Raw genomic sequence first — 20003 nt, 5'->3', positions numbered from 1 at the left:
TGTGGTTGTGTTTTCCTCCTGTGCAATGGAGGAAATTGGCTTTGGGGTTTTCTTTTCCTGTTTTCTCATGGAATCTCAATATTTCTAGGAGCAACCCTGCCTACATGCAATCAGTCCCTGAGAGGATTGTGATGTCTAATTCCAGGGGAGGAGCAAATGCACGAGGATCTCATTGGGAAGGGTTAGGCTAGTGCTGTTCAGGGGGAATTGTGGTGGGCCTTTCTTTGGAGTCTTGGAAACTCTTGGACTGGGCTTCAGCAGGATAGTAAAAGCAACACTAGCCTGAGAACCCAAAAGGGGCCCCGAGAGCCTCTGCTCCACACTGCTTGCTTTGCCAGCTGCCCCATTGCTGATGTCATACTGCCCTGAGAAAGCCACATGCCTCCTCTGGTTGAATCTCTCTGCTCTCTCTCCAGAAATGGGCTTCGCAGTCACAGCCATCTCCCGGGCACCGGGGGTGACCTACAGCGACTCCTTTGACTTGCAGTGTATCATCAAACCCCACTACCCTGCCCAGGTCCCCGTGTCAGTGACATGGTGGTTCCAGCCGGTGGGCACGGTGGAGTTCCATGACTTGGTGACCTTCACCCGGGACGGAGGGGTCCAGTGGGGGAACAGGTCCTCCAGCTTCCAAACCCGAACTGCCACCGAGAAGGCTGAGCCCAGCAACAACGTCCGCCTAAGCATCAGCCGAGCCAGTGACACGGAAGCAGGCAAGTACCAGTGTGTGGCAGAGCTGTGGCGGAAGAACTACAACAACACCTGGACACAACTGGCAGAGAGGACCTCCAGCCTGCTGGTGATCAGGCTGCTGCAGCCAGGTGAGTGCTGAGGACCTGTGGGCAATGTGCCCATGCTGCCTGAGCAGACGTGAGGGAAAAAGAAAAGTGTGCATGGAGCCCTTAGCATCACTTCCCCCTTTCCCAGCTCTTCATTTAGAGACATTGCAAATCAATAGGAAGTTTTAAGAATCATGCAGTGGACACTTGTATTTCCTTTCCTTGATAGCCAGTTGTTGTCTGACGGCATTTGTTTTCTTCCTCTGTGTGTATGTTTGTTGTTGTTTTTGAGCCATTGGAGGCAAAGCTGTGGACATTGGGACACTTCTCCCTAAGTACTTCAGCATGTAACTCCTAAGAACCTACCCACCCACTGCACCATTATCACACCCTTGGGGTTTTACGTTAGTGTAGTTCTATCACCTACATTTCCCCAGTTGTCCCAATCATGCCCTTTATTTTTCCCTTTCAGATTAGGATCCAACCAGGGATCACACATCACATTTGTTACCCTGTCTCTTTAGACTCCTTTAATCTAGAACAATTCCCTAACCTGTGTGTTTGCGTGTGTGTGTGTGTGTGTGTGTATGTGTGTGTCTGTAGACATGGACATTTGTGAAATGCACAGGCCAATTGTTTTAAAGAAAGCCCTTTTCTTTACTTAACCTCATCTCCTGTAATCCTCATACAATTATGGGGAAGTGATATCATTGTCTCCTGTTCATAGACAAGGAAATTCTGAGTAAAGAGGGAGGGTAATAGGCACCTATTGAGCATCTTCTTTGCATGAGGTGCTGAAGGTCAGTTATTCTATTAGAATTGCACAACAACCCCAGGAAAGATTTAAGTGACTAGCTTAAGGTCATGTACCTAGTGAATGGTGGAGACAGGATTTGAACTCCGGTTGTCTTTCTCCCACAATGTTGCCTGCACCCAGGCCCTGTCCAGTTGTATGGGCCCTGAATTTGAGCTCCTTTCTCTATGGAGGCTGAGTCTGTCTCAAAGCGGATCATCAGGATGGATTAATTTGGAGAGCATTAGTCAGTAGGGCTTTCTGCAAACACTCTCACCTTCATCAGGCTCTTCCGCTGACATGCGGGAGGAGTTAAGTACATGCAGCTCTTATGGTTTTCCTCCATCTGTCCTTGTCTCCTGCCAGGTTAGAAGCTGGTGGAGGGTGGAGCCCAGGCGGTAGGCTCCTGTGTTCCTTCCCTCACCCAGCCTATGCCTCGGCTAGGACAGATACCTGTGCAGGCAAGGGCAAGGGTTTGACTTTGCAAAGATGGTTGGAACGTCTTGCCAAAGGGATTTTTCTGTCCACTAACAGCCATGGTTAGGGCCTGACCTGGTCTTCCCGACTACTTTAGGTGGCCACAGTGTTGTTTTCATCAACATGAGGTTAAATAATGGTAACCTTTGGGTTTCTCCTTCACCTCTTCCAACCCCATAACAGAGTTCTGTTCTGTACCAGATTTGGAACAAGTGAGTTGTATAAATGATGAGACTGTTCCCTTGGCCAACGAGAGCCTAAACTTTGACTGACAAGAGGCCCAGAGAAGAGGCTGTTTTACTTAAGTGGATTTTCAGGTTAGTGGAAGGTTAAGCAGAGACCCCATTTTATGTGAACCCTTGTTGTGGAAAATGTCGACGTACCTACTTGCCTGCGTTATTGAGTGGGACATTAGGATTGTAATTGCACCTTTTTTGGCCCCCTCTGGCTCTCAAAGTCAGTTTTCTGAGCAGCATTGCCCATCACATGGTTCTGCAGCTGTAGAAGGTAGAGGAGATGCTGACCTCAAGACCTTGTCTGACATTGCCTTTTTGAATCCATCCCTAGTATTTGCCTGTTTCTGGTACTACTTGGAATCTAAGACTGGAGTGCCTAAGGGAAGAATACAGAATGAGTTCATTGAAGGTTCTAATTATTTGGATTAATTTATGGTGTTACTAAAGGCAGACAGGGAAAAATATGTATGAAGTACCTCTTGGATGCCAGGTTTGTGCTTAGTGCTTTACTCATGTTTTCTTTTTTAAATTTATCCAACAACCTAATAATGTAGGTGTTTGTATCCCTATTTTGCTAATGAGGAAACCAAGGCTCAAAGTGGTCAGGAATCTTGATGGAGGCAAGCCAGCTGGTTAAGGGGCAAAACTGAGATTTGAACTGAGATTGGAGCCCAGGTATCTCTGACTTCCATAGAGCAAACATTTTCCTTTATACCATAATTGCCTCCTGGGTAAAGTAGCTGGAGGGTTGGGAGACCCCAGATCTGCTCTGAGGTTGTCTTTGTGTCTTGGGTGTCTCGAGTTGGTTTCTGTTGTGTTTTCACTGTAAAATGAGAATGAACAGTGGTTGGCAGAGGAGACTTATGAGTATCACTGTACTTGGGCTGTTATGAGGCCTCTACTTAAAGGTGCACAGTAATATACTTTTATGGCCCTTTGGAGGCTAGGAAGAGCAAAGGTGGGTGCTTGAGGCCATGCAGGACTCCCAGAGGACAGCTGAGGCACCAGGAGAGTGCATCCCCTTAAGTGTTACTGTCTCTCCTCTATTAAATATTTATGCATTTAGCACTTAATATTTTCCAGAGAGCTTCATAAGAGTTTTTACTCTTTCCTGTATACTTTGGTGCTGGTGCATTGATTTTGGGGAAATAGAAGTGGAAAAATACATGAGAGCTGACTGTGTGCTGGAGACTGTTGGACACTTGGTGTATATTATCTCACTTAATCTTCACTGCAACCCTGGGAGGAACATATTGCTTTCCCATTTTATAAATGAAGTAACAGAGGCTCTGAGAGGTTCTCAGTTCCTCAAATTAAACACCTAGTGAGTGGGGGAAGTTGGGATTTGAATCCAGGTGTGCCTTGTTTAAAAGTAATTGCGGTAGGGAGACTTTGACCTTTTTAAAGGCTATGCAATCAGAGATTCTTCTTTCTGCATTCAGTTAATGCTGTCCTTTACAGAAGAATTTTCTCCTTGTAGATTGATGATGTGGAGGAGTTATGGCACTAGCGTTACTGGTAGTAACAACAATAGCAGCTGATATTCACTGAGCATTTCTTGTAAACCACTGGGAATGCTTTACACATAATAACTTAGTTCCTTGTTTCTTAATCCATGCAGTGCTGTGAGGGGGACCGTTTTACCCAACTTCACAGATGAGGACACTGACACAGAAGTTACATAAATTGCCCAGTGTGCCATAGTAAGTGGCAGAGCCAGGATTCAAGTCCAGACAGGCAGTTTGGCTCCAGAGTCCAAGTCCCTAATTTTATTATTATATGTTCTAGACAAGTGCTTTTCTTCTCAGGAATCTTCTTTGGTACCGTATGCTTGTATTTAAAGTTTCCTCTCTCTGGTTAACCACTCCTGATTTCCTAATCCCCTTTAGCAAATCCTTAAATTTGTTTTTTGGAAGTTGGGGTCATAAGACACTGGTAGAGGTTCCTCAAGACACAGTTTGCTGATGGTGTAGAAGTTTTATCTTGTGCCTCTTTTAACTCCTGATTCTTCCAGCTTCTGCCACAAGGTGGCTCTAAGACCTGGGGATACCAGCGCTATCCTCTCTTCTTTTGCTCTCCCTGCGTACCTTGCCCCTCAAAACATAGATTCTTAGCCCTGCTCTGGTGTCTTCCATAGAAGTGTCCCCTGCTACCCCCGTTTTAAAGAATATTGTGTTAAATATTCGTATTCCATCAGAATCAAATAGGAACCCAGGGACTGTTGACTCACTCATGCTGGTCCATTTACCATCAGCCTTCCACTGCTGTGATATCATTTATCACAGCAAGCTTCTTTGTGGTCTGTGCCCCAGACTCGTCCCTGCTGATCCTGCCCCCATATCAGTATTCATCAGAATCTCTGGTTGGATGGCACAGTTGACTTGTGGATCTGTTATTTGACCATGCCCTGTGTGTGCTTCCTGTTGTGTATGCACATCCCCAACAGAATCTTCAAGGAATGCCATCACTGTCATATTGCCATTGATCTAGCTTCGTCTGATCCCCATTGATCACATAGTGTGACCCCTCAAGGGGTGCTTAGGCAAGACTTTCAGCCAGTTCACATATTTGATTGTTAGCTCTTGATCAGTTTTCTCTTTTAATTGTAAAGCATAATTGCCTTGCTTCCTTCTGATTTTCTTTAGCTCAAAACGCCCTCCAATTACACATCCCTAAATACAGAAGCAGTAAGGGAAATGTCAGCACTCATTTTTCAAATGTTTACGACAATATCTTGGTTTGGCTATTAAAATTGACAAAGCCATAAACAAGCTCCCATGAGGACAGCCTCCAGTGGTGGAAAGCTGACTTGTCAGAGGGTGTATTCTGCTGGGATTTTACTGATGGGCACTCAGGATGAATATTTAATACCCTCTGGATGTTGCCAAATCGGTTTTCTTCTATTTCTTATTGCTGACCTGGCAGATTGGGATAGCAGAGGGCTTTTCTTTGACTTCCATGAGTCCAGAGCATGTGAACACTGGCTCTCCTTTCACATTCTGAGGGATGACTGCCCCATCCCTCAGAGGACTGGCCTCTGCCTTCTTTCAGGGGAGTCTGGGGTTCTCCTTCTTCCATCCCAGGTGGCTTCTGCCTGTTGTCTGTGCCAAGATAGAATGGGCATGAGTGCAAGAGCCCTAAGATGAGAGCCCAGCCCCTCCCAGATGCCTCAGGCCTGTTGTCATGGTAACACCGGGGCACTTGCTATTGGCATCAACGAGCCAGGGTCACTGCCCTGCCTGCAGACAGGTAAGGCAGGGTAGGGCACATCTGGGTAACCTTCATTAGCTATTTCCACCTGCAGACTCTTGCTGCTTTCCCCTTGCCCCTCCCTCCCTGTCTCTCTGCATGCATTGAGCACCTACTAAGTGCCAGGTTGCCATGCTGGTGAGGCTGCTGAGATGGGTGTGTCACATTCCTGCCTTGCGGGCTCTGTGGGAGGCAGGAGGCCTAGGGACAGAGGAGAGCAGAAAAGCATTACAGGTGTGGAGGCAGAGCCAGCACAGGGCATGAACACGGGGCAGGGGGCAGGGGGCGTGAGGACAGAATGGGGTAGGGGTGAGGGTGGGAGGTTGGGAAGGAGAAGTGGAGCATTTCAGGCTCAGAGAAGAGTGTGAATAAAGATAGTCATGGAGGGTGGGAGCAGCATGCTTATCTTGAGATGACTAAAGCATGGGGTCTGGGAGGGGTTCACCCCCAGGCAAGCTGGCAGGGATCAAGAAGTCCCTTTTGTACATGGGAGCATGGGGTGAGGATGGGCATATGTAATAGCTAAAAGCAAGGACAGACCAGACGGCCTCGGTTTGAATCCCAGCTCTACCACTAAGCCAGCTGTGTGACCTTGGGCAAGTGTCTTTATAAAATTGGGAATAATATTTATTTCATAGGATTGGTGAGGACCAAATAGTTAATATCTATAAAGTGCTTAGAATAGTGCTGAGCACATAGGACCAGATGAAAGTTTGCTAAATAAATAAGAACATCCTAAACTCAGAAATTAGGACTTTAGCTCATACCCAGATCATATACTCCATTTTTGTAATAATTTATAATATTCCCTTTACCCAGAAATGAAATTCATATACAATATAACATTCCTAATCATATCTTTAAAATTTGCTATACTGTCCTAGTTGTGGGATAAAGAAAGTATTTTTTTTTATAAAGTAGTTCATAGTAAAATAATGTGTTTCAATGTGTAAATGCTCAGGACAGCTATGCTAGGAGGCACAGTCACAGTCAACGCTGTCCCTAAATGCACACTAACAGTCACCGTATCAGACTTGGCACCATAAGCAGGACTGCCATCCTGACAGGGTTTCTGAAGTCCTGAGTAACTCTTGCTACAATTCTGAACAAAACAAAGGAAAATCCTCTCTTGACTGACCTGGCATATATTAAAACCATGCAAAATAAAAGTATTGTGATTATAGTAAAATGAAAGTAGGTTCTAGGCTCAGAGGCATAATTTTTGCCCACATGAATGTCATTTGAAAGTCACACAGGACACGAGGCAGAGTTTTGTTGCATGGAGTTGTCCCATATATGATTTTACATCTTTAATGGCTTTATTCTATTGAATATATACCCCTCCCCAAATCAATATGGCAACCAGAGACCTGCTTGCAATTAGCTGCCTTATTGAGAACTGCTGTCATGGACTGTGGGGTGGGCAGCTGTGGGCAGTAGCATGCCCCATTTGCCATTTAGGGAAATCCCCTGGCTGTGGCTAGGCCGAGAGGGAGGGAGTGTCATATGCAGGCCAATTATAAGAGCCTGAGAAGGAGATCATTGAGGGCCCAAATAGGGAATGGTCATGTGGAGAGAGCAGGGAGCCAAGGGGTGTTAAGGACAGAGGGACTCAGGGGTAGTAACAGTTTGACTGGCAGGCACCTGTGCCACTGGCTTCCCATGCAGCTCACCCTGCATTCTTTCCTTGTCTCTCATCTGACTTGCTTCTCTCCACTTGAAACATCTCTCCTGCCGCAGACACTGGCCGCCTCTATCTCTAGCATTACTGTCTGTTGTCTTTAATAAAGAGCAGTGTCTTCCTCCCTCAGTGCCCATCTCTTTGCACCTGCCACTCTGGCTGCTGCTCACACCACTGCACAGAAACCGCTTTCTCCAGACTTACCGGCAACCACCTCAGCAGCACAGCTGTTGCTTCTCAAACTTGAATGTGCATCAGAATCAATTGGAGGGCTCATGAGCCTGCAGGTTGCTGAGCCTTACTCGCAGTTTTTCTGACTTAACAGGTGCTGGCAAATTCCCAGGTGATGCTGATCTGCAGATCCATGGCATGCACCCTGAGGGCCACAGGTGGTCAGGATCAAGTACAAGTTGCAGGCCCCTTCTAGTGTGGCTGAAGCTTACCTTTCTAACCTCATCCACTACACCTGAGCACTTGCTCCTCCTTGAATAGAGTGCACAGGGTAGTTGTCATCTTTCTTCACTTGTCCCCTCTCTCTGGCGTGCCCTTTCACTCTCCTTCTCCACTTGTTTCTCAGGGCCTAGCTCAGAGGCCACATACCTTTTGAAATGTTCTCTTTTCTATCAAAATCAGAATTGCCCCTCCTTTTAAAAAGTAACCACATTTATTCAACTATTCATTGATTAGTTTAACAATGATTGGGTCAGAGTCCCTGCCCTGCATATGCTTAGAATTTTGTAAGAAAGAGAAGACTTTAAAAATTACCTTCGTTGTAAGGCAGCAGTAACAGCTATAGTGGAGCATAAGGGAATCCTTTATTGAAGAAATAAATGAGTTTTGAGTGAGAAGAGCACGCACAGAGTGGAATCTGAAGGGAGGGTAGGCTGGCTGAGAAAGCTGCTGCTGGTCTCTGCTGTGGAGTTCTTCCCTCTTCCTGTTGTCTCACCTTGAAACCACCCTACCCTGGCTTGTAACAAACGCAACAGCCTCTCCTACCATACAAAACACAGATCTTCCAAGTTTTAATCACAAGCCTGGGAAGGAAACTCTCCAGCTGCAGAAAGAAAGGGCCACTCCCTCAAAGCAGGGCCTGGCCCCTGGGGGCTGCTGTGAAGGCAGCTGCTGGCGTGAGCAGGAGCAGCTCTCGGACCCTCTTCCTGTCTCTTGCTGGATTCTTTCTTCCTCCTGCCAATTCACTGTTGGGGGTTAACCAAGCCTCACTCTTTTCTTTCACGTCTGCATTTATGGCCTCTCAAAGCCCGTTCACTCACACGCCAAGTCCAGGGTTTCTCAGGCTTGAAGCTACTTGTGAATCACCTGGGGATCTTGTTAAAGTGCAGATTCTGACTTACTGGGTCTGGGGTGGGGCCTAAGAGTCTGCATTTCTAACAAGCTCCCAGTGCTGCTGGTCTGAGAACAGCACTTTGAGCAGGAAGATTACCACTTATGCTTGACAACTCCCAATCTAAGTGTTGAACTTTGAACTTGGGACAAGGCACAGAAACCAAAAAGGAATGAAAATAGCTAAAATTCACTGGGTGTTTGTTATATACCAGGTTCTGTGCTAAACTCTTTTTATAGACAATTGCTTTTAGTCTGCACAAAACTCCTAATGGAGATAGAGACATTGTTCTTATTTTGCAGATGAAAACACCTGTGGTCTCTAAGTGGGCAGGGCTCTCCTAGCTCTGTGGAGGAAGGTGGTGCACGCAAGCTGTACACCACCCAGGGCAGGGCTCTGGCAGGACATGGGAGGGCTCCCTAATTATATGGGGAGATTCCAGTCTCCCCTGTGCCTCAGGAAAGGTCCTACCTGCCCTGGAGATGTGGGAGGAAATCCAGAGCATAGAATAAGAGCTGACCCCTTGCCCACCTGTCAGACATGCACCAAATTTAAAAAATGCCTCTCTTTCAAGCTTCTCAACACTTCACAATATTTTGACACGGGAAGGAAAAAAAATGGAAATGCTTTGGAACATTTCTCTTCCTTGAATTCTTGTTCTCAGACCATGTGACTGAATAGAAGTTTACTCACAGGATTCCAGTTTAACATATGCAGTTACTGTAGCAATTGAGGTTTCCTTAGTAACAGTTGCAAAAATAATCCAGTCCCAATTAATAATACATTTTAAACCTCATTCTACTCCATGCTGAACAACCCAGTTTTTTTGGCCAAGTACCAGATAATTCAGGTGGTGTCATTTGCACTGATATAGATATCATTTGCATGCGGTGAATTGGGTTGGAAAAGAATGAAAAGGGAGCCGGTTGTTTCAAGTATTATAGGAATCCAATCTGAAAAGTCGACTGGCAAGTGAACGCAAATCTAACTTCCAGAGCTTGGGAGCTTAATGGTAAACCCTGTCCTGGATTCCTAGTGTGCCCTAGAGGACTTTCTGCATTTGAAGAAGGGAGAAGGCAGAAGATTGGACTTGCTAACAAAAAAGATGAACCCGGGAGGGTGGGGCCGTGGCACACAGGATTTCTCTCTAAGTGGTGCCTGGTGTGTTCTTGATGGCGTGAGAAGGTCTGTGGGTTTGTGAATTCAACAAGTCTTCCTGGAGAGAATGTCTGATTCACCGCCGGGAGATGCTCCGCAGTGTTGCTCAGTCATGGCATTGGGAATTGGACTTTGCCACACCTTGGCTTGCTAAATCCTTCCATCCATTCAGAACATTTGTCTGTGTGTTACAGGGAGACCAAGTGGCAGTCTGTGGCTTTCACAAGTTTTGGTTCTGTGATGCATGGGACTCAATCAACCCTTGATGCTGCCAAACCAAGCTTAAGCCAGCTGGCAGACCAGGGTCATGACCAGTGGGCTGGGTCCTGGGTCTGGATGCAGTTCCTGGGGTTGAGCTGGACTAAAGAGACAAGAGTCTGACCAGCAGAGTGCTGGAGCCTGGCCAGGCATCCCTGCCCTGCCCCTGCCCCTGCCCTCCACACAAGCTCGGTTGGAGGAGGCCTAGGTTGCTGTCCCTAGGTGGAATCTGCACCTTGCCCCTGCTTTCTTTCTCAGCTGGGAAGTGGTTTGGTCCCTGTGGCGGAAAAACTAAGTGTGAAGAGAGTGGTGGAGGTGGAACAATGCTTGTGCTATTAGTTCCCTAAGAGGAACTTAGAATTGTTTTTTTTTTTTTTCATTTTTAGTAGCATCAGAGGCATGGGTGGGGGAATGCAGAGCCAAGGTTAATGATGATAGGGTGGGTGAGATCTCAAATCACCTTCCTAAGATGGATTTCATTAGACCTTGGCTTCTTGCCACTGGCAAGGTGAACATCGTCATTAATTAGCTGCTGGGGAGGCGCTCCACAGGCTGCCCTCTTGTCTGTTTTTGGAGCGGGACAGTGAGGAGAAGGGAGGATTGCAGTTGGCTTTGCCTTGTCCCGTGGTTTACTGTCTTCTCAGCCTTCTCTCTCACTCCCCTAGAAGAAGCCGCCTCTCCCCGCCCCCGCAGCATCCTCTAATTACCTGTTGCCGTGTTTCTCCAATGTGCTCTCATTCGCTCACCCACTCATTCACCTATTTCAGCAAACACTGATCAAATGCTTTCCTGGCCCAGGTGTTGTGCTAGGCTCTGGGGGTGCAGCGATAAGAATGTCTGCTAGGCCTTCCGCCCCATGAGGGCTGGGGCTCTGGCTTACTCTTCAGGGCATCCCCAGCACTTAGCATCCTGTGGGAAACTGAGTGGGCACTCTGTAAATACTGGTTGATTGAGTGGAAAGAGCTTGATCCCTGCCCTGGGGGAGCTCACCATCTAGGATATGGGAGAGAGATGTGAGGACACACAGCCCAAAGATATATAGAGGGTGCTGAGGAAGGGTATGGAGCCCAGGGGGATGGGAATGAGGGATAAGTGGAGAGAAGGGTGAGGGTGGGAGGTGGCAGAAGGAGACTGGCAGAGAGGACAGCAAGGGCAAAGGCCAGCACTCAGGGAAACTGCACCAGGGGCGTGCGCCTGTGGAGGGTGCCTGAGGGTGAGTCGTGAGAGATGAGTCAGGACACTTGGGTGAAGGCCAGATCCTGAAGGGACTTTGTGCTGTGAAAGGGAATTGTTTCTCTCTAGCCCGTAAGTAGTTCAGAGCCATTAAACTTTTCAAGCAGAGACCTGATATAGCTAGATTTGTACTTCAGCAGGATCACCCTCAGAGGCCCTGTGATGGTGGGCTGTGCAAGCAGTGGATAGGGGAGAGATGGTGAAGGCCTAAGCCAGGCACATGGCAAGGAGGAGACAGGGAAGGGTATTTAGCGGTGGCCTGGGCTCCGTGCTGCCTTCCTCACACTGAAGGCAGTCGGTGTTAAATCCCCCAGGAACTGCGCTGGAGGAAAACTGACTCAGAACCTCAAGGTGGATGGGCCACGTTTCTGGGAGTCTGTGGTGATTCCTGTGTTCCCCTTTCCTTTGCAGTGACAAAGCTGCAGGTGAGCAAATCGAAGAGGACCCTCACCCTGGTGGAAAACAAGCCCATTCAGCTGAACTGCTCAGTCAAGTCTCAGACCAGCCAGAACTCCCACTTTGCGGTGCTCTGGTACGTCCACAAGCCCTCAGATGCCAACGGCAAGCTTATCCTGAAGACTACCCACAACTCCGCCTTCGAATACGGTACTTACGCGGAGGAGGAGGGCCTGAGAGCCAGGCTCCAGTTTGAGAGGCATGTGTCGGGGGGCCTGTTCAGCCTCACCGTCCAGAGAGCCGAGGTCAGCGACAGCGGCAGCTACTACTGCCACTTGGAGAAGTGGCTGCTGAGCCCCAACTACGCCTGGTACAAGCTGGCAGAGGAGGTTTCTGGGCGCACAGAAGTCACTGTGAAACAGCCAGGTAAGGCCGCAGGGCAGGGCTGTCCTGGGTCAGTGGGTTTAGTGCAGAGACTGCCTGGGGGTGGGTGGGGCTCTGTGGGGCTGGTGTGGAGAGACTGTCTGCAAGGTGCATGCTGAGTGTGGGTGCAGGTACACAGACCATCACCCTAGCACACTGCAATCCCATCCATTTTACCTGCAGTGGGTCCTGATGCTGACGGCAGACTCATGGAAGCATCCTTGACCCTGCTTCTGTGGATAGCATCTTCACCAAGGAGCAGGGCAGCTGTGGTTAGCAAAATGTGGCAAGGCAGGGTTCATGGCAGCTCCTGAATCTTCTTCTGGATTTGCAGTTTGCACCCTGAATCTTGGGCTGACACCAGCTCCACACCCAGAGTTCCTACCTAGAAGGCATTTTCTGGTCTTATGCATCTGCATCCCCCTTCTTCCTTAGCTCCCAGCCCAGCCCAGACAAGCCTTTCCTGCCTCCAAACTGAATCATTCCTCTTCTGGCCCTTCCTCGACCCCATGGTGTAGCCCTTATTCCTCTCCCTCACAGGTGGCACTCAACCTCTGCCAGAATGCTTCCAGGGAGGGAGAGCTACTCACTCTGCAAGCCTCAGTTCCACTTTTGGGCAGCTCTGATTGTTGAAAAGTTCACTTTCCTGTAATTTCCCTTTTGAGATCTGCCCATGGAAAAAACAAAGAGAAGTCTGCGTCATTTCCTTTCAAATACATGAAATGTATGCCCCTTCTCTGTTAAAAATCTCTAGTTCTTTCAACTTCTCACATAGTGTAGCCTTAAGTGCCTCTCCATCCCTTATTCTCACATCCCTACAATTCGTTGTTGTCTCTGCCTGTCCTTCCTGATGGGCCATGGAGGGTGCTGTGTTGCCACTCTTAGCCTTGCTAAGAGTGACAATTCTGGCAGGCTGCAGACCATGTGTGGACCTTGATCTGAGGGCTTAGAGGCTTCGACCTGCCAGCCCTGTGGGGGCACCCACCCTATCTCATCTCATTGAACGGGGCAGAGCAGGTGAGGGCATGATGGACGGATGGGCCTCATCCCCCTGCTTCCGTTGCCTGGGGTCCTCGGTCAGCCTGTCTGCTCAGACCCCTGAAACTGGGGGTTGAGGAAGGACCCTCCTGGATCACGTGACTCTGTTCAGTCCAGGTGACTAGGGTCCTTGGATTAACAGCTCCTAGAGCCCAGCCTATAGCCCTGAAAGTTGGGGAGAGGGCCTGTTAGGAGAAGCATCCCCTGCCTTGGGGTTGTAGAGGTGATCTAGGCTCCTCAGACCTTGTGGGGCCTCAGATGCTTACATCTCCAGCTCCTCCTGGCATGGGCATCTGGCTGCAGCCCAGCTCTGTGGCCCCATCTCCCAGGGAACCTTTGGTCTAATCTGCCTCCCGCTGAAACCCAGCCTCATTCAGCCCCACCGAGGCTTTCAGAGTTCAGGTCTCTCATTCAGGGTTTGAGACCCCACCGGGCTCAGAGAGACCTGCAGCCTGCAGCGATCCCAGATCACACAGCCCCAGGGATGGGACCAGGAGCCAGCCCACATCCCACCTGCAGCAGTTCCTGTGCCTTTAAAGCCTCCCCTCCCCCTGCCCCGCCCCCAGTCCACTGGGGGAGGGAAGGAGGAGCTGGGTCACAGCAGGGAATCTTAGCTTGGTTTTAGTGTGCTGCTGGACGACCAGACCGGGCGTCGAGTGAGCCCAGAAGTGAGAGCAGTTGGTTGCGCCCCAGTGCTGTGTGACCCAGAGGCGCCACTCACCCTCTCTGAGCTGGTGGACATCATAGGTGGGGAAGCTCAGGTCAGGGCACTCCCATGAGTGTCTGGAGTCCTGAGTCCCATTCTCAGCTCTGCCATATGCTTGCTGCACTCTAGAGGAGTTCCTCTTCCTCTCCGAGCCTCGGTTTGTGTACCCGTGCCGTGGGAGTGAGTTGCACTTTGGGGTGAAGGGGGCAAGACTTGTGTGGGCGCATCCTGCAGAGGGATCCCACAGAAGGGGAGAGCCCTGGGTTCTTTATCCGACTGGGTCTGGGCTGGGGGGGGGGCTCTGTTTCTTGGCTGATGAGTTTACGTGAGTTTGAGTGAGGTATGCGGGTGGGTGAAGGAGGGCTGGGGGGAGTCACCTGACTTGTGCAAAGAAGCTCTTGAGAGAGCCGTGGCTTCTTGGAATTAAGAGGAAAGAGTGCAGCATGAACAAACAGGCCCTGGAGGATCTGGCAGCCCTGAGTGGGGGTGGGGGGTCAGCTCTGGAGTAGAGCCAGAGCTGTGATGGGGTTGGGGGGACCCTGTGTCCTTGGGCCATGCTTGCCTCGCTCCTGGGTTCTGTTTGTGCCTGTGGATTGGGGTGGGGCAGGGCCGGTTGTGCGAGGGGTCATTGCCCAACTCCAGGGAGCACCTGCCACCTCTCAGCTATATATATAGGGATATATATAGTTCTTTCTACAGGTTTCCAGCAGGTAGTGGTTATTAAATCTTACTGAAGGGGTGTTTTTTCTGATTCTCAACTCTGTGCCGCAAGGGTGGAAACTGTGAGAGACAGATTCCATCTCCACATCTGGGTAGTAAGAATCCAGTCCAGGGGTGTAGACGGTCCTGGGGAAGCAGCCAGAGATCTGTACATTCTGATATCCAGGGATAGCGACTCCAGGCTGGGGGCTGGCAGGGTAAGGGGTGGGTGTGTCCTGGGCTCAACCGCAGGTCTGCAGACTTCCTGGAGCCAGCTGACCTTGGTAAATCCCTTTTGTCTAAGCTTCAGTTTCCTGCCTGTGAATGGGGTTGGGGCTGTGCTCTGGTTTCACCTTTGTGGCTCTGGGGTTGTGGTGACAAAGCCATCAAGCTGGGTTGAAGGATTAACCAGGAAACCTCAGACTGGCTGCCGTGTCTACCTCTTCCTGGTACTGCTCTCTCTGCTGCATCCTGGGAAGCTGCTCTGCCCAGCCTAGATGAGGCTCAGTTGTGTGTGTGTGCACGTGCTTGCACGTGTGTTGGAAGTGGGTGGTATTGATACCAGAGTCAGTGTCTCCGGGTGAGTGAGGCTTGCACATTTCTCGGGACAGGGAACTCACTACCTTATGTGCCCAGGACAAGAGCTGTGGGGTCTGGAGAAGACTTCTAGGCCAGCCCCTGCAGTCTTTCCTCAGGTGACATGGCTTCCCTGGACCCACTTCCCCCTAGGTGCCCTCTCTGCATTCAGGGGGTAGAGGGCTGACTGGGACAGAATGTGACACACTCAGCATGTGAGGAAAAGCCTCCTTCATTCTGTAGGCCCTACCTCTATTAACATGTCCTTTGATAAAGTGACTCCCCTCCTGTCTCCCCTCTCTGGAATCCTCAGCTGCTGCCAGGCTTCAGCTGTGCCCTACTGAAGGCAGCTCTGTCTCCCTACTTTCCCCAGCCCAGGGTTTTCCTTTTGGGGTCAGCTGCAGGGATCTGGGCCATCCTTTACTCACTCAGATTTTCTTCCTGCCCACCTGCTGCTGTGAATCCTGTATGTCATATACATGTGTGTGTGTATATATATATATATAATTATTATATTTATGTAATTTATATAATATATTATAATATATAAATATATATAGTATTATATATAAAATTATACTTTAAGTTCTAGGGTACATGTGCACAACGTACAGGTTTGTTACATATGTATACATGTGCCATGTTGGTGTGCTGCACCCATTAACTTGTCATTTACATTAGGTATATCTCCTAATGCTATCCCTCCCCCTTCCCCTCACCCCACGACAGGCCCCAGTGTGTGATGTTCCCCTTCCTGTGTCCAAGTGTTCTCATTGTTCAATTCCAACCTATGAGTGAGAACATGCATGTCTTATATGCTCTCAGGCAGAGAGGAAACTGCTGAGCTGGGCAGGGGACAGAGCCCTGTGGCTCTCCACTTCAGACCCCTCCCGGCTGACTGCCATGGAATGCAGCCACTCAGCAGGGCCAAATCCCGTGATGTTCCTGTTGGCTGTCTAGCCTTCAGGGACAGGTCATGGGGCCTTGGTTCCTGCCCTGTCATCTTCCCAGTCACCCTGATCTTCAGGGGGAGGAATAGCCTGAGAAAGGGCTTGGTCATAGCACCTCCATCCTAGGGCTATTGAGGATCTCACAGTTGTGTGTCTGGTGGGTTCTGTCCAGAGCCCGTTTGAGAGCAGTGGATGACAGGACAGGCGTATGTGACCCAGGCAGGAAGCAATATTGGGTCAGCCTTCATGTCCCCTTCTGTCAGGTTGGGGCAGCCTGGAAGGATGATTGTGGGGTAGGTGTTATGGGCACGAAATAGACCTCAGGTGGAGGCTGCAGGGGCTCTCCGGCACTGTAGACACAGCAGGCCAGGATCAGGGGAGAGAGCCATGACTCAGGGAGACTCTGGCCCATATCCCTGGCAGATGAGGGCCACAGGGGAATGGGCAGCACTGTCCAAAGTCCCCTGGGCTGGGTCCACAGCTGTTCCTGGCTCAGACTTCTTGGTGGGCTGGTCAGAAACATGCAGTAACTTGGGGCAGTTACCAGGTGGCCAAGTCTGCACTGCTGGGCTCTGTGAGCTTGGGCCAGCTCAGGCCCTCTCTGGGCCCTGCCTTTCTGGGCTGTTCAGGTGGTTCCTCGGGCCTGGGGTGCTAATGTTTCTGGATGGGCAGCAGAACCAGTCTGCACTCAGGGCCCCAGGCCATGTTCCCGGAACACACTTTTAGCATTGACAGCAGCGTGTGGTGAGGCCCCTTAGTCTGGGTTCTGGTCTAGTGCCAGGGGCACCACTACTCCACCACCTCCAGAGCCATCTCTGGGACACTGGCTGTGAGTTCAGATGTTCTGAACAGGGACAGGGCGAGCCAGAGGGACCCAGCCTGGGGCTCACTGGAGGGGCTCGTGGGCAGACAGTGCCCTTTGGAGGGAACTGAGTCTGAAAGGAAGGAAACCCTTTCCCCGGCTCATAGCACCTGCCATCCAGGGCCCTGCCAGGGCTGCGTGAACTTTAGTCATGTGGTGACAGGCCAAGTCACCGTGCCAAGTCACTGTGTGCCTCCTTGCTGCTGTGACGTCAGCTTCCCCATCCTCCCAGCCAGGCTGGATCTCTGTGAGAGGCCTGCCTGTCCAGCACCCTGTGTGGATGCCTCCCACTGTCCACCAGGGCTGCTGGGCACCCCCTGGCTGGTCTCTTGGACTAGGTAAGCTCATGGGTCCTCTGGCCGCTCCTGCTCTTTCCCTGCCTCTGCTCCTCCTCGGAGGTGGCCACCCCCAGATCCCACTCCCAATTCGGAGGCCCCCTGAGGAGTGCTGCAGGGGGCCGCAGGCATGGCTCTGAGCCACTCTGGAGAGTGGGGGGGCCCAGCCAGTTCTGTGGCTGGGATTTTCCCAGGCAGACAAGTCTGTCTCTTCCTCCCCAGCGGGTGCAGCCCAGAACTGTCTTCTGAGGAAGAGGTGCTCTCCTGGGCCCCCACTGTCCCCAGGCCTCAGGTAAGCCCATCAGGGTCACAAGGAAGGGGTTCTGGGTTTGAGGCCAACCATAGCAGCTGACCTACTTTCTAGCCTCAGTTTCCCCTAGTGTGTGCAGCTCTCACACTGTTTGGGTGAGAACCAGGCCTCTGAGCTTGGACATTCTTTCAGTGAGTTTTGAGGGTGGAGGGATGGGAAATGGAAGCCCAGGACCTCAGCAGGGTGTCTTCCTCCGAGCTGGGGACATCTGCCTATGGGAGGCTGGGCCCACCCTCCCTTGCTGACCTGCCCTGGGAGGAAGGGACAGGGCCCAGCACTGCCTACTCCCCTCCCTGTTCTTCCCAGCAGTCTAAGCCTGGCTGGGTGCCCCCTGCTCCTCCAGGTGCCTACTTGGGCCTTTGGGTAGACAGATTAACAGACAGGGGAGGCTGGGTCATGGTTTGACCACCCCAGGACCCTGACCGGGGGCTCAGCTCATGACCCTGAGCCTGGGAGAGATGAGGCCATGCCCTCCAGGGCACTCAGCATGACCCGGCCCAGTGGACGGGACTGGGTAGCTTCCTTGGTGCAGGGGGCTGTCATGCTAGGACAGGGTCACTCACCAGGCCAGGCCCCTGCCCCATGACTTGTGGTGGAAATGTCCTTTTGTTTTTGTTTTTTGCTTTTGTTTTTTTGAGACGGAGTTTTCCTCTTGTTGCCCAGGCTGCAGTGCAGTGGTGCAATCTTGCCTCACTGCAACCTCCACCTCCCGGGTTCAAGCAATTCTCCTGCCTCAGCTCCTGAGTAGCTGGGATTACAGGCACCTGCCACCATGCCTGGCTAACTTTTTGTATTTTTAGTGGAGATGGGGGTTTCACCATGTTGTCCAGGCTGGTCTCCAACTCTTCACCTCAGGTGATCCACCTGCCTCTACCTCCCACAGTGCTGGGATTATAGGCATGAGCCACTGCACCCGGCCATGTGATGGGAATGTTCTGTGTCCATAATAGATGCTGCATATTGCTGTCCCAGCTCCTGAGGCTCTTTGGACCTCCAGGAATCGGTGTCTCTATCAGGGACCCTTAATCCTGACCCGGACTCCCGGCTGGGACCCAGGGTGTTGGAGTGGCAAGAGCGCTGTCAGGCCTGGTGAAGGGTGTGAGCTGTCCAACGGGGCAAGGAGGAGGCAGGGCCTGTTCTGTAGTTGGACAGACAGAGCCCTCTAGCAGCTTTCTGGAAGACTGAAGGGCAGGCGATGTTGGAGAGAGGGAGTGCAGGCAGCGGCTGTGAGGGAGTTCAGGTCAGAAACAGGTGGCACCTGGATTCACGCTGTGGTGGTCACGGTGGGGATGAGGGGCTGCTTTGGATTGTGCTGGGGATGTGGGGTGGTGTGCTGCTGCATGACTACTGCCAGGTCTCTCTGCTCTTGGTGTCTGCATCCAGGGCTGGGAGGGGGTCAAATGTATCACACTATCGGCCCCAGGCCCACCAAGCCTGGGGAGGTGGCCACACTTCCACGATGGCATCTGGATGTTCCCTGTGTGTGGGGAGGGCACAGGGACTCCATTCATAGACCACCTCTTGGACAGTGTGTCTGCCTCTGAGGTCAGACGCTCTGCACTGGGACAGGGTGGAGTGGAGGGAAACCCAGCTTGGGGCTCATTGGAGGGGCTTGCTGGCAGACACCTCCCTTTGTGGGAAACTGACTGTGGGAGAGGGGAACTCCAACCTCTGTCACCACATCCCTCTTCCCTGTTGTCACACCTGTCACCTGCTGCCATATCCATGAGACTTCCCAAGGGTCACTGCTGCCACTCACTGCACAGCCTGGAAGGGAGTCCACAGGGGACATAGAGTGAGCAAGAGACCTGTGCCACTCAGGCCTCCTGGGGGTGTCCCCAGTGCAGCCATGATGATAATCACAGCTACCATTCACCAAGTCCTGCCCACAGTCTAACCTACTCTATTCACAAAACTCCCAGCAGCAAGGCAAGTGAGGTGCTGCCGTCATCCAGGCTGGACAGTTCAGTGATTTGCCTGAGGCCCCACAGCAGGTGAGTGGCAAGTCCAGCGTCAGAGCAGGGCAGGCTGGCAGTGCCCCCTGAGCCCCCTTTGCCATGCTTACCACATGCACATCCTGGGCTTCTGCAGGAATGCCCTGTCCCCTACCTGCCCTGCTCCATGCAAAACCCTCTTTGAGCTGTGCCTGGGAGACGTGCTGAGAGAATTCATGGAAACAAATGTGTTACTGACAGCCTCTTTGCCTCCAGAGTTCAACTGGAGACAGAGAAACCAGCCAGAGGCAGAGGGAGGTAACACGGAGTCCCCCAGAAAGGTCTGGGCTGCGCGTGCTTCAGGTAACCTCCCTTGACCTTCAGGAGAACGAGAAGGCTGCCTGATCAGAGAGTCTCTGAAGAAGATCCTGTGGCTGCAGGCTTCAGCAGAGTGTGAGGGAGACCCCAGTTATTTCCTCAGGTGTTTCCACCAAATCCTCCTGTCTTTTGTGGCCAACACCCCAGGCAAGGCTTGGGGTCCCCGTCTGCTGCTGGACGGTAAGTCCTG

The 20003-nt window shown here is 51.1% G+C and overlaps 1 protein-coding gene across 1 annotated transcript in view; it reads left to right on the top strand.

Annotated features, from left to right (window-relative positions):
• LOC129528459 (immunoglobulin superfamily member 3-like) overlaps positions 1–19892 on the top strand; it is a 38613-nt gene extending 18721 nt beyond the window's left edge. Inside the window, 5 exon segments of the mRNA XM_055368856.1 lie at positions 417–821; positions 11618–12028; positions 17414–17483; positions 19424–19495; positions 19820–19892. Coding sequence (XP_055224831.1) covers positions 417–821; positions 11618–12028; positions 17414–17483; positions 19424–19495; positions 19820–19892 — 1031 coding nt within the window.
• Positions 19893–20003: the final 111 nt, after the last annotated feature.

The sequence above is a fragment of the Gorilla gorilla genome, chromosome 17, assembly GCF_029281585.2.
Source record: "Gorilla gorilla gorilla isolate KB3781 chromosome 17, NHGRI_mGorGor1-v2.1_pri, whole genome shotgun sequence".
NCBI classification, from domain to species: Eukaryota; Metazoa; Chordata; class Mammalia; order Primates; family Hominidae; genus Gorilla; species Gorilla gorilla.
Note: the sequence above shows the minus strand (reverse complement) of the source record. Positions and strands in the feature narration are given on the sequence as shown.